Here is a 12,654-nt window from a genome sequence, read left to right as displayed (position 1 = left end):
CCCATTCACTTGCATCTGGAGTCTAAACAAATTAATTAAAAGATAAAGATTGCTACAACGGATAAAGAAACCAGACCCAACTATATACTGTCTATAAGAAATCAAATCTAAATAGAATGCCATAAGTAAGTTAAAAGTAGAAGTAGGGGAAAAGACATACCATGCATAAACTAATCAAAAGAACAATGGAGTGGCTGTATTAATATGAGGCAAAGTAAGTTACCAGGGGTAAGAATGAACATTCCATGGTGATAAAATGATTAATTTGCTTAGAAGATATAGCCATGCTAAATGTATCTGCACCTAACCAAAAGCCTCAATATACATGAAACTAAAACTGATAGAATGGAAAGGAGAAGACATGAACAAACTCATATATATAGTTGGAGACTTCAATGTTCTTCTTTCATTAAACAATAGAATAAGTAGTTCAGAAAACCAACAAGGACATAGAAGAACTGAACACCACCACCAACCAACTGGATCTTATTGACATTCATAGAATACTTCATCCAACAACAGCAGAATACATATTCTTTTCAACAGCACACAGAATAGTCATCAAGATAGACCATATCTTAGTTATAAACCATATCTTAAATTATTAAAAGAATTAAAACCACAAAAAAAATGCCCCCTGACCATAATGGCATTAAACTTGAAATCAAATACAGAATGATAACAGGAAGATACTCAGAAATTAAACAACACATTTCCAATAATGCATGTGCCAAAGAGGAAGCTTCAAGGGAAATTAGAAAATATTTTGAACTAAGCAAAAACAAAAATAGAATAAAGGTCTCAGGTCAACAATCTGAGCTTCTACCATAAAAAACTAGATTAAAAAAGAGAAACAAAGATCCGAAGCAAGTGAAGAAAGGAAATAATAAAGATAACAGCAGAAATTAAAAACAAAGGAACAATTGAGAACATAAATGAGCCAAAATCTGTTTTTTCTAAAAAAAAAAAACAACAAAATAAACCTCTAGCCAAACTGAAAATGACAAAAGTAGAAAAGACACAAATTGCCAATAATCAGGAATGAAAGAAAGAGTATTATTACAGACCTCACAGACATCAGCAGGCTAATAAGGGGAATCCTACAAACAACTCTATAGATAAATTTCACAGCTAAGATAAAATGGACAAATTCCTCAAAGCCATGAAGTACCAAAACTCACCTATGAAGAACAAATGATGTTGAAACATTTGGACCTCCATATGCAAAAAAAGAACCATAGACTATACCTCACAAAAACTAACTCATAATGGATCTAAATATAACATAAAACTTTAAAAGTTCTAGAAGATAACACAGAAGAAAATCTTCATGACCTTAGATTAGGCAAATTGTTCTAACATGTGACACTGAAAGCATGATCCATAAAGGAAAATGGATAGATTGAACTTCATCAAAATGAAAAATTTTTGCTGTGCAAAAGACAGTTGAGAATGAAAAGAATAACTGTAGACTCTGAAAAACTATTTGCAAACCACACGTCCAACAAACTTCTATCCAGAACATAGAAAGAATTCTCAAAACTCAGCAGTAAGGAAACAAACACAGGAATGAATAAATGGGCAAAAGATTTGAGCAGACAGTTCACTAAAGAAGATATATAGATGTGAAATAAGATGTTCAACAACATTAGTCATTAGAGAAATGCAAATTAAAATCCAATGAGATATCACTACACAACTATTCAAATGGCTGTTTTTAATACAACATGAAGAGCTGATGAGAGCATGGAGCAACAAAAACTCTCAGTTATTACCAGTGGGAATGCAAAATGGTACAGCCACTCTGAAAAAGTTTCCAATTTCTTATGAAGTTAAAATATATTTACCACATGACCCAGCACATGGCATTAGTATTTACCCAAGAAAAAAACTTATATTAACATGAAAACTGATACATGAATATTTACGATAGCTCTATTTATAATTGCCAATATTGAAAACAATCCAAATGTCCTTAAACAAATAAATGGATAAAAAACTGTGGTACAACCATACAATGGAATACTACTCAGCAGTAAAAAGGGACATACTAATAAAACATCCACCATGTGGATGAATATCAGAGACACTGCTGAGTCAAAGAAGCCAGGCTCAAAAGTTTACATATGGTATTCTGTTTATATGGCTTTCTAGAAAAGGCAAAACTACAGGGACAGAGAATAGAGTTTCTTGGAGGAATGAAACTGATTATGATAGTGGCTACAGAAATCTACACATGTGTTAAACTCTGGCAACTCTAGACTCCCCAAAAAGTTAGTTTTACTGTATGTGAATTTTTAAAATAATAAAAAGCTGAGTGGACATACCCTCCTAGGTACTTAGAATGGCAATTCCAGAATTTGTGTCTACATACATATGTGTAGGCTGAGCTTTTGAAACACACTGGTAGACTACCGCACTCTTCCAAACTTGCTGGTCGAGGGCCTAACCCTTTGTCAGATAATTTCATCGCATAGGCCTTCCACTTGTGCTTAAAGAAAGCTTAATGCATTTTCTGAAAATGTCTAAGAACCATTTCCTGTTTTAACTCTTACATGTGACTTGATGCATAAAACACTCGATATTCTTATAAATAAACCCAGAATAGTTAGAGTTCATTTATAATCTATTACATGGAATACCAATTATCCCTGAATAAAAAGTGACTTTACATATCCATTTTTTTAATTTGACGGAAATATAAAATCTGTGATTAATTAAATTCATACACAGAGAATGTTGCTATGCAGCCTTTTATAATTATGCTTGTATACGCTAGAGAACAATAAAGAACTGTGCTCCTCTGTTCCATTTCTTTTGCAGGTAAGCAACTACATACATACAGACATTCATTTGTTTCTTTTTTGCCCACTTGGTGGATGATCAGCCTCCTCCACTGGCCAGGGCCATCTGCTGGTCATGCCCATTTGTGACAGTCATGATGCTCCCTTTTTTGTTTGAGTCAGGGGCTGTTAAATTGCCTCTTTCACTGACAGGTAGCTCCTTTACCACTAGGGAGGGTAGGTACCACCCCTTACTCAAAGACAAGCCAACCAGCTGGGCTAGCCAAGTTAGCCTGGGGTCAGTTACTCACTGTATGGTTTATCATTTATTATTTATTCATGCACCCACTCATGCAAGACAGAATGAGATTCAAGATGGCTTATCATGGGCCATCAAATCATCAACACAATAAGATCAAATACAACACACATAGCATCAAACACAGCCAGATAGAAATGATGAAGGGAAAATAAAGACAGAAAAAAAAGTTAAGCAAGACAGAGGTAAAGTTGATATGCAAGTATGCCCCAAAGCTCTTATGCAGTGGCCATATACAGACCACCAGTTTATTTCTGATCTCACAAGAGTCCAGAGCAAAAAGGAAAAGAATGTTCGGTTACAGATTTGCAGTATCCTCCAGGGAAGAACAAATCCCGTTAGAGGACACACATCTTTTAAACATGAGAGAAACTTCTCCCCATAGCCTCACATAGGGTAGTGGGAAATGTCCTCAATAATATTCCTAAAATAAACAAAATAGCAAGTTAGTATTTCACCAAAGAGCAAGTCAGAGGAAATCTACATGGGATGAAAAAGCACCCGACGGCTTCAGTTTTCTGATAGTCTGAGTTCAAGGATGAAATTTAAACTAAAGCGTTGTTTCTCAAACTTCCCCACTGAAGTACCTCCAGCAACAGAGAGCACCCCCTAAAAAGCATGAGGTGCGGCCCACGGCAGCCTACCATACACAGGGAATTTCTATGATGCCTTATTATTTACCTCAAGAAAACATGTCAATTTCTTACTTATTCCATAATGTATCTGTGTCTGTTTTCCTGTAAAACAGTGTTTTCAGTTGCTTACTATTGGAGTGGCAAGGTGCAGGAGAGTTTCCTGCCTGCCTTAATGAGTGCTTTAAGTGTGCCTGTTTCTGGAAAGTTAACTGAATTGAGTGGTGCTAACATGGGTTCATCCTCCTGTTTCTTCTTCCTTGTTAGTGGATGATACCTCAAGAACCCAAACTCACATAAATAGGTGGTTACAAATACCAATCGCTTTCTCCTAAAGTGATTTATTCATACACACACTCAGGCAAGACAGAATGAGATTCAAGATGGCTTATCATGGGCCATCACATCATCAACACAATAAGGTCAAATACAACACACATAGCATCAAACGCAGCCAGACAGAAATGAAAGTCAATCAGGAAACAAGATGAAGGGAAAATAAACACAGAAAAATAAGTTAAGCAAGACAGGGATAAAGTTGGTATGCTCTCCTAAAGTTGGCCTCCTCTCCTAAAGCAGCGCTTCAGGAACTCTGCTAGGGTGAAAACTTAGGAGAGCACCAAGAATGACCCCAAGAAGATGCACAAAGTCTTCAGGCTATTCTTGGTGAAATGTTGACATGTGTGTTCTTCCTGAGAGTTCATCTCTGGGGCCATAGGAGAGATCTGCCAACTAGCACACTCTCATTCACAGTTCAGAAAACTCTCTGATGAGCTTCTTTACTTTGCATTAATGCGATGATTTTCATCCCTGCAAATAAGAGATTTCTAAGAAAGATGTGATATGTATACATGGTTTTAAAAAAAAAGACCCTCCCTAATAAACAATGAAAAGAACAAATTAATGCAGAAAATCCATCTATTCTGAAATTTTTTAAAAAGTCCAGCCTGCGTTAATTTGAATAAGGACACTGAAAGCCTTCATCCAACTAAAACAAAACAAAGCAAAACCCAGCCATGGTAATGGTAAAAGATGCACTCCAAGACATGTGCAGTGAATGAGATGGGAAAGGCTACTTCACCTGGGTGGGAAGATAATTGAGAAGATGTCACAATTGTACCAGACACCTGTCATTGTTTGGGCCATCCGTTGTCCAAGCCCTCTCCCTTCAGAGTGGATGCAGTGCCCTGTTCCCACTGGAAGGCCAGAAGCGGGGCCTTCCCCAGCTACCTTCTGACAGACAGTACCAGTGTTCTGCCAAGCAGCTTCTCACTCCAGGACCCAGAGGGGTCAGCAGTGTGTCCAGCAGTTGTGCCCACCAGCTGCAGCAGGCAGTGTGAAGGAACAGTGGTGGCTCTCTGGCCAGATTGGGCCTCTCCTCAGTCTGGAGAACTGCATTCTTTCCAATAAATCCCCATTTTGCTAAAGCTGGCCAACATTGGTTTCTGTTGTTGCTACCAAGAACTCCGAAATAACAGGCATGACCCCTTGTGCATTTAACAGCACAACTTTGAAACATAAAGCAGAAACTATTGGAAACAGTCACATAAATGGATAAATCCACAAAATTTGCATGGACTTTTTCAGAAATCCATGGATCTAATTGATTTTTTAAAGCTAAAGCAAAAAGAGATCCAGAACTGAGCTGCCCAGCACAGCACAATGGTCAGCAGCCACTTACAACTATCTGAATTTCAACTTAAGCTAATTCAAATTAAATAAAATGGAAAAATCACTTCCTCAGTCTCACTAGCCACATTTCAAATTACTCCACACCACATATGGGCAGTGGTTACTCTATTGGACAGCACAGATTACAGAATATTTCCCTCATCACAGTGAGTTCTCTTGGACAGCACTGGTATCAAGGATTTAAACAGCATAATTAGCAACTTAAATGTCACAGAAATATAGAACCTTATGCCAAGCAAACAAAACCTATACGTTCCTTTTAAACACTTATAGAACACATACATTGACTAACCATAAATTACAGCAAAGAGGCCAGGCATAGGGGCTCACGCCTGTAATCCCAGCACTTTGGGTGGCTGAGGTGGGCAAATCACCTGAGGTCAGGAGTTCAAGACCAGCCTGACCAACATGGAGAAACCCCATCTCTACTAAAAATACAAAATTAGCCGGGTGTGGTGGCACATGCCTGTAATCCCAACTACTAGGGAGGCTGAGGCAGGAGAATTGTTTGAACCTGGGAGGCAGAGGTTGCAGTGAGCCGAGATCGAACCACTGTACTCCAGCCTGGGCAACAAGAGCGAAACTCCGTCTTGAACAACAACAACAAAAAATTAGGACAAAGGAAAATCTCAATATATTTCCCAAAATAGAAATTATAGAAGCAATATGTGCCGTCCATAATGCAATTAAATTAGAAGCATTCAGTGAAAGGGTAGTCAAGTGCACATGTGTGTACTAACACATACACTCAGCTGGAGAGGTTAAAACATTTTCCTAAATAAGTCTTGGGTTAAAGCAGAACTTAGGCCTGAGATTGCAAACTATGGAGAAATTTGAACTGCACCAGAAATCTTCTAAAAAGAGGTACTCGGAAGAAATTTATAGCCTTAAGTGCACATGTTAGAAGACATTGAAATATGAAAAAAAGGAACTAAGCATCCATTTCAAGAAGATAGAACAAGAGAAGATAAAACAAGCTTGGTTCAAATTAATCTGTCTCTAGCACATTTCAAAGTTTTTGGTTTGAGGTAAGAGGTCTAACAGAATTCCCTAGTTTTGGCACTGCTAGTGTAATCGTTGGGTTACTTTATTTTATTTATTTATTTATTTTTTTTGAGATGGAGTCTCGCTCTGTCGCACAGGCTGGAATGCAGTGGTGCAATCTCAGCTCATTGCAACCTCTACCTCCTGGGTTCAAGTAATTCTCCTGCCTCAGCCTCCCAAGTAGCTGGGACTACAGTTTGGTGCCCCCACGCCCAGCTAATTTTTGTATTTTTAGTAGAGATGGGGTTTCACCATGTTGGCCAGGCTGGTCTCGAACTCCTGACCTCATGTGATCCGCCCACCTTGGCCTCCCAAAGTGCTGGGATTAGAGGCATGAACCACCATGCCTGGCCAAGTGTAGTTGTCTTTGATTGGATTATAATTCCATCCATAAACCACCCCTCTGTGGCCAGGAGGAATGCAGTACTCTGAGTCAGCCAATGGGTTATTTTAAATAAATTACATTGAAAGATATAAAACATTTCTCCCACTCCCAAAATTGAGAAATATATCATGCTGCATGATTCGAAAACTGTTAAGATGTTACCTTTCCCAATCTGATTTATAAATGTAATAAAAATCCAATCAAAATCATACAAATTCTGTTTTAGATTTTTGGTTGGTTTTCATTTTTAGAAATTTCACATTATATACCAAATTAGAAAGAATAATACAATTAAGTCAATCTGACCACACCAATTTCAACAATTTTGCTGTTCTTATTTCCAAGCGTACTTTTTTTTTTTCTTCTTTTTACTTTTCTTTACTGGAGTACTTTAAAACAAATCTAATAATCAGGTCATTTTATCAAAAAATACATTAATATCCATCTCTAACTGGATGGATATTTTAATATACCTACTGTGCGAAATTCACACCTATGCACATAATCCCTTACTATTGTCTGATATACATCACAGATTCTAGACTATCTAAGACAGCTTGTTCCACGTGCTTCTTCAGAGCCTGGTTCTGCCATGTATCAGTTGTCAATCCTGAGGCAAGTTAACTAGCTTTTCTGGACCTGTTACCTTTTCTACAAAATGGAGAAAATAATAAATCCTTCGCAGATGATTGTTCAAAAGACTAAATGAGATCATACATTTAAAGCACCTAATACTATCCAATAAATAGTCATTATTATTAACATAACAGATTCTGATATAAATAAAATTACTTCTAAAAACAGTTTATCCCACTTTTGATGTTGCTGAGATTGGTTAGTGGGTTCAAGTATATTTGGGGATTGGGGATTTATTTCATTAGGTTTTGGAGGAAACAAATTCTGTAATCCAGTGTCCTGCCAGTTTTCCTCAAAAGTTCCCACTTTTTCTCCAGCATGTTTGTGATACATACCCAGGTGTGAGAAAGATTGTCTTTTTGGCTAGGCACGGTGGCTCACACTTGTAATCCCAGCACTTTGGGAGGCTGAGGCAGGTGGTTCACAAGGTCAGGAGATTGAGACCATCCTGGCCAACATGGTGAAACCCCGTCTGTAATAAAAATACAAAAATGAGCTGGGAGTGGTGGCAGGTGCCTGCAAATATGTGGAAGGGTTGAATAACAAGGCCAATGAACACGTGGAACACCACAGCCAATAGCTATAGGATATACATCCTTTATGAGCACACGCGGACCATTTTCAAAAATTGACTTCCACATGCTGAAACTAGGCTGGGCACTTTACACACATTATGTTCTTTAGTTATCATAAAATTGTTAAATAGGCATCCAAGCTGGAAATCTTCCATTTGTCCCTCCACACTCACCCGCTACCCTTCCCCACCTCTCGCTGTGTCCTTCCAGGATGGCCTCTATAGACAGCATTAATGGTTCCTTTCCTCTCTGGCTTCTGGTTGGTTCAGTTAGCAGGAGGAAAGAGCAGGAAATTATCAGGTGAAAAGAAAGGAGAGTCAGGGCATATTGTAAACATTTACAATTTTATGTAGATTGTGATGCTTTGACATCTTAAGAGGCCTTTCTGGTTGGGGAATGATTGCCCTCCGCAGGCTGGACAGTCCTTAAGGACAAGAAAAGGCTCTGCCTAGAGCACGTGTTTGCTGTGCACAGGAGCCAGCCTAGAGCCACACCTCCTCTGTCTGGCCCCGACACCCCGGGAGACAGTGTGCCTCTGCCTTAGTCATCCCAGGGCCAGGCACCAGGCAACTGGAGCCACTCCTGTCCCACACCCACTGAAGTTATTCAAACCAGCCAGTCCTAAGGTGTCCACTCTCCCCTGCCTGGACTCTCACCTTCCCCTCACTCCTGTCTCCTGCCTCCTGCCTCTGGGATCTGTGAGGATAAGAAACCTTGCTTTCCTGAGCCTCTCCCTTGCCTGCACCTGACTTGCACATAAAAAGAGAAAAAAATGCAGGGTATTTGCCCTCCCTGCTGCCTCCCTGCTGAGGACGGCTATGTACGTCTTTCTCTGCCCAAGCCAGGTGCTGCTCCCCAGACAGGTGCCCTGTTGCAGCTCCAGTGCTCACTCCCTCCCACACCTTCCAGGTCTAGGGACAGTGACAGCCCCTTGCTATGATTAGTCCTGGGTACTGTACCATCCCCCATGGGCCTTCCTAAGCCCTGCTCACAGTGTTCTAAAGGTCCCTTGACTGAACCGTTCATGTTGCCCAGGTGGAGTGTGCTGTGTTTCCACAGGACCCCAGCTGACAGCGTCCCTATCTCAAACACAAGCTCAGAGGGCAGAGCTAGCGCAGGGCCACATGACTCCAGCCGCGCCTCCTCTATGGGGGTGGAAATAGGGCAGTTTCAACCCTTGTTCGCATCATTGCTAAATCATTTGTATGGCATTGGAACACTTTTTCATCTGGAGACAACGGCATGCCCTATTAGAACTTCTTGAATACTTTTTGACTGAATTGTGAACGTGGCCTTTCTTCATTTCTTAGAAGTCAGGAACACTGTCTTCCATTCAAAGTATCTTTATTCAGTTGTTAATTAATTTTTGGTGCTTAAGTCCTGCTGTGATTTGAGTTTGTTTTCTCTGAAACTCATGTTGAAATTTGGTCCCCGGTGTGGCGGTGGGAGGTGTCTGGTCATGGATCCCTCATTAATAGATTAATACCCTCCCTTGGGGGTGAACTTGGGCTCTCATAAGAATGGATTAGTTCCTGGGAGAGGGGGCTGTTAAAAACAGTCTGGCGGCCGGGCGACGTGGCTCACGCCTGCAATCCCAGCACTTTGGGAGGCCAAGGCAGGCAGATCACAAGGTCAGGAGTTCGAGACCAGCCTGATCAACATCATGAAACCCCGTCTCTACTAAAAATACCAAAATTAGCCAGGCATGGTGGCACGTGCCTGTAATCCCAGCTACTCAGGAGGCTGAGGCAGCAGAATTGCTTGAACCCAGGAGGCAGAGGTTGCAGTGAACAAGATTGTGCCAGTGCACTCTAGCCTGGGTGACAGAGCAAGATTCCATCTCAAAAAAAAACAAAAACAGTCTGGCTTTCTTGGTTTCTCTCTTTTACTCCTTCCCTGTCCCAGTGACCTCTTTGCAAACACCCACTCCCCTTCCATTTTCTGCCATGAGTTGAAACAGCCAAGGCACCCACCAGATGCAGATCCCCAGTCTTGAACTTTCCTGCCACCAGAATTGTGAGCCAAATAAATGTCTTTTCTTGATAAACTACCCAGTCCTAGGTATTCTGTTACAGTAACAGCAAGTGGACTAAGATGTTGCCTTTTGGAGGAAGTTATTCAGTATGGTGCTGATGGCCTCTGAATTTAATACCCACATAAGATTTTTGTCTTCCCACTTTGCTGTTTTTCAGATCGCCATGAGGTTATCTCCAAAGAAATATTGGAACTGGACCCATGGGAAAACCAGTGGAATGTTGTAGCCATCAACGTCCTCATGCATGACAGTTATGATGTCTGCCTGGTGGCCAGGATGAATCCCCGAGACCTCATCCCCCCGCCTTCAGATTTGGTGGAAGAAGGCAATGAGCACTGAGGTGACCTTGCTGGAGGACCTCCCACTGTGGCTGCAAACAAGGCCTTCAGAACGGAGAGGGCCCACAGCATCTCTGTCATGCCAGTCACATGCACTGCATGCGTAGTGGCCTGCGTGTGAAGAAGCAGTGTGTGCTGGGCACTGGGCGGGGGCATGGGGAGTCTCCCTTCAGGGACAGTCTGATAGGGTAAGTGAGGCACTACAAGGAAGAGGTGATGATGGCCACAGGAGGGCAACAGATGGAGGGTCTCACTCTGCTGGGGACTCACACACAGTATTGCCAAGGAGTAGACCTTTGACTGGAGCCCCAGAAGGATGAGGAGGAAGCGGTCCCATGGGGGCAGTCGATGATGAGTTCATGGCAATAGCCAAGCAAGGGCCCAGATATGGAAAGCTCGTACCTGTCTGCAGCACCCTGGCTGGGCCAGATTGCCTGGGGCACAGGGTTTGCAGTCAAGGCTGGAAAAATAGGTTGTAGCTAGATGACCAATGCCTGAAAGAATGAGGAGTTGGACCTGGTCTGTAAGCCAGGGAATTAATTGTCTCAAAATAGTGAGTTAAGGGAGACTTCTCTCTGTGCTCTGTTCCAGCTTCAGTCTTATAAACACCGGCCATTCTCCTTCAGAATCCCCTTCTACTGAAGCAACGCCACCCAGCCCCTAACAGCCGAGACACTCAAGCCAGACCATAGTGGCCAGAGAATCCTGCCCTGGGCTGACTCTCTCTGGGACAGGAATGTGGGGTTTTCTGTCCACTCCAGGTGGAGCCTGGTCCACTCCGGGGCTGGCAGGGGGTGTCCTGGAGTGGGCTTACCCAGGCTGCCTTTCCCCACCTCTCAGACACATACGACCTTCTGTAGGGTAGTCCTGGCTGAACAGGACTGGCCCAAGCCACCCAAGCCAGGGACAGAGCAGGCTCTGGCTGAGGTCAGGGGAAGTAGCATCTCCTCCAGCTGCTGCCACCCCCGTGGCCCGGCCTTTGCAATAAAGATGGAGCCACCCACTTCAGCCCACAATTGAGCATAATCAGAAGACAGTCACTCCCAAAATATATGTTAGAAACGACATTTAAATGACACATGGGAAGTCCGTCTATCTTACTTCCCATCTCTAATTCTGGAAGCACAGTGGAGTCAATGAGTGCATCTTCATAGCTGTTCTTCAGCAACTTCTCTAAAAAGTTTCACATTGCACAAGGCTCTTTTGGAAGCAGGAGTGGTCAGTAAATTCAGAGGGAGACAAACCCTAAGTAGAGACAGCTTTGTTTGGTGCTGAGCTGTGTGACTGTGATGACCGCTAGCCTGTGCCCCCAGGTTCCAGCTGCCCACAGGCAGGACAAGCAGGTCTTGCCAAAACTGGAGGCTGTTAGAAACCTATTTCTGCCACCAAGGAGAGAGACCAGGAGACCCAGCGTAGGTTGGCCCCAAGTAGGCTCGACTCTGGGAGGGTGGGGGCCCTGCCTTTCTCTTCGCACTTGTGCCCCAAGTGCACTCACAGTACCTGGCATGTGGGTGACATTTTGGATGGCCAGCATGGGGCAGTGTTTCTCAGCCAGAGGGCCTGGGCCCCGAGCATGTCCAGGAATCTGAGTTAAAGTGAGCTTACTCTTTCCCCAGTGGATGGTCATGATTGATCTGTGCGTTCTTTTTCTTGATACAAAGATGTTCCTCCTAGCTGCTGTGTTGGCTGTTGGCGACCAGGGTTGAGGATGGCCTCCGCAGGGCCTCCGCTTCCCTGCGTTCCTCTTCACAGAGTCACTGGGCCTACTCCACCTGCTTGAACAGTCCAGAAAGCTGCCACATCTCCCTGGCTCAAGGAGGCCTTGTTGGCATGTCATGGCACATCTCCTAGATGTTCAAGATCTGGGCTCCAGCCCCAGCTCTGCTAGTTAGCTAACCATATGAACTCGGGCAAGATGACCTTTCTAAAGCCTCGTTTCCCTCATATGCAGAGTTGAAGGAAAATATTAATACATACTTTATAAGGTTGGTGTGAGGATTGAGTAAGTGCTGAGCAAAGTGTCTATGAAATCTTGAAATAATAAGCATGTTTTAGCTGCTATTATTATCATCACTGTCATTATCATTGCAGTCAGCACTTCCCAAAGCAAGGTGCCCAAAACAGACTCAGTGCTTTGGTGCAGTCCCTTGGGATTTAGGGGCAGATGTGCATATAGCTTGAGATGGTTCTTTTTTTTTTCTTTTTTTTTTTTTTT

The 12,654-nt window shown here is 42.4% G+C and overlaps 1 protein-coding gene across 1 annotated transcript in view; it reads left to right on the top strand.

The window, feature by feature from the left end:
• Positions 1 to 11,406, top strand: part of KBTBD12 (kelch repeat and BTB (POZ) domain containing 12) — a 69,927-nt gene extending 58,521 nt beyond the window's left edge. Inside the window, exon 6 of the mRNA XM_011950729.1 lies at positions 10,259 to 11,406. Within this exon, the coding sequence (XP_011806119.1) occupies positions 10,259 to 10,440 (182 nt within the window). The 3' untranslated portion in view covers positions 10,441 to 11,406. The remainder of the gene's footprint in view (positions 1 to 10,258) is intronic.
• Positions 11,407 to 12,654: the final 1,248 nt, after the last annotated feature.

Source organism: Colobus angolensis, unplaced genomic scaffold, assembly GCF_000951035.1.
Source record: "Colobus angolensis palliatus isolate OR3802 unplaced genomic scaffold, Cang.pa_1.0 Scaffold31, whole genome shotgun sequence".
NCBI lineage: Eukaryota > Metazoa > Chordata > Mammalia > Primates > Cercopithecidae > Colobus > Colobus angolensis.
Note: the sequence above shows the minus strand (reverse complement) of the source record. Positions and strands in the feature narration are given on the sequence as shown.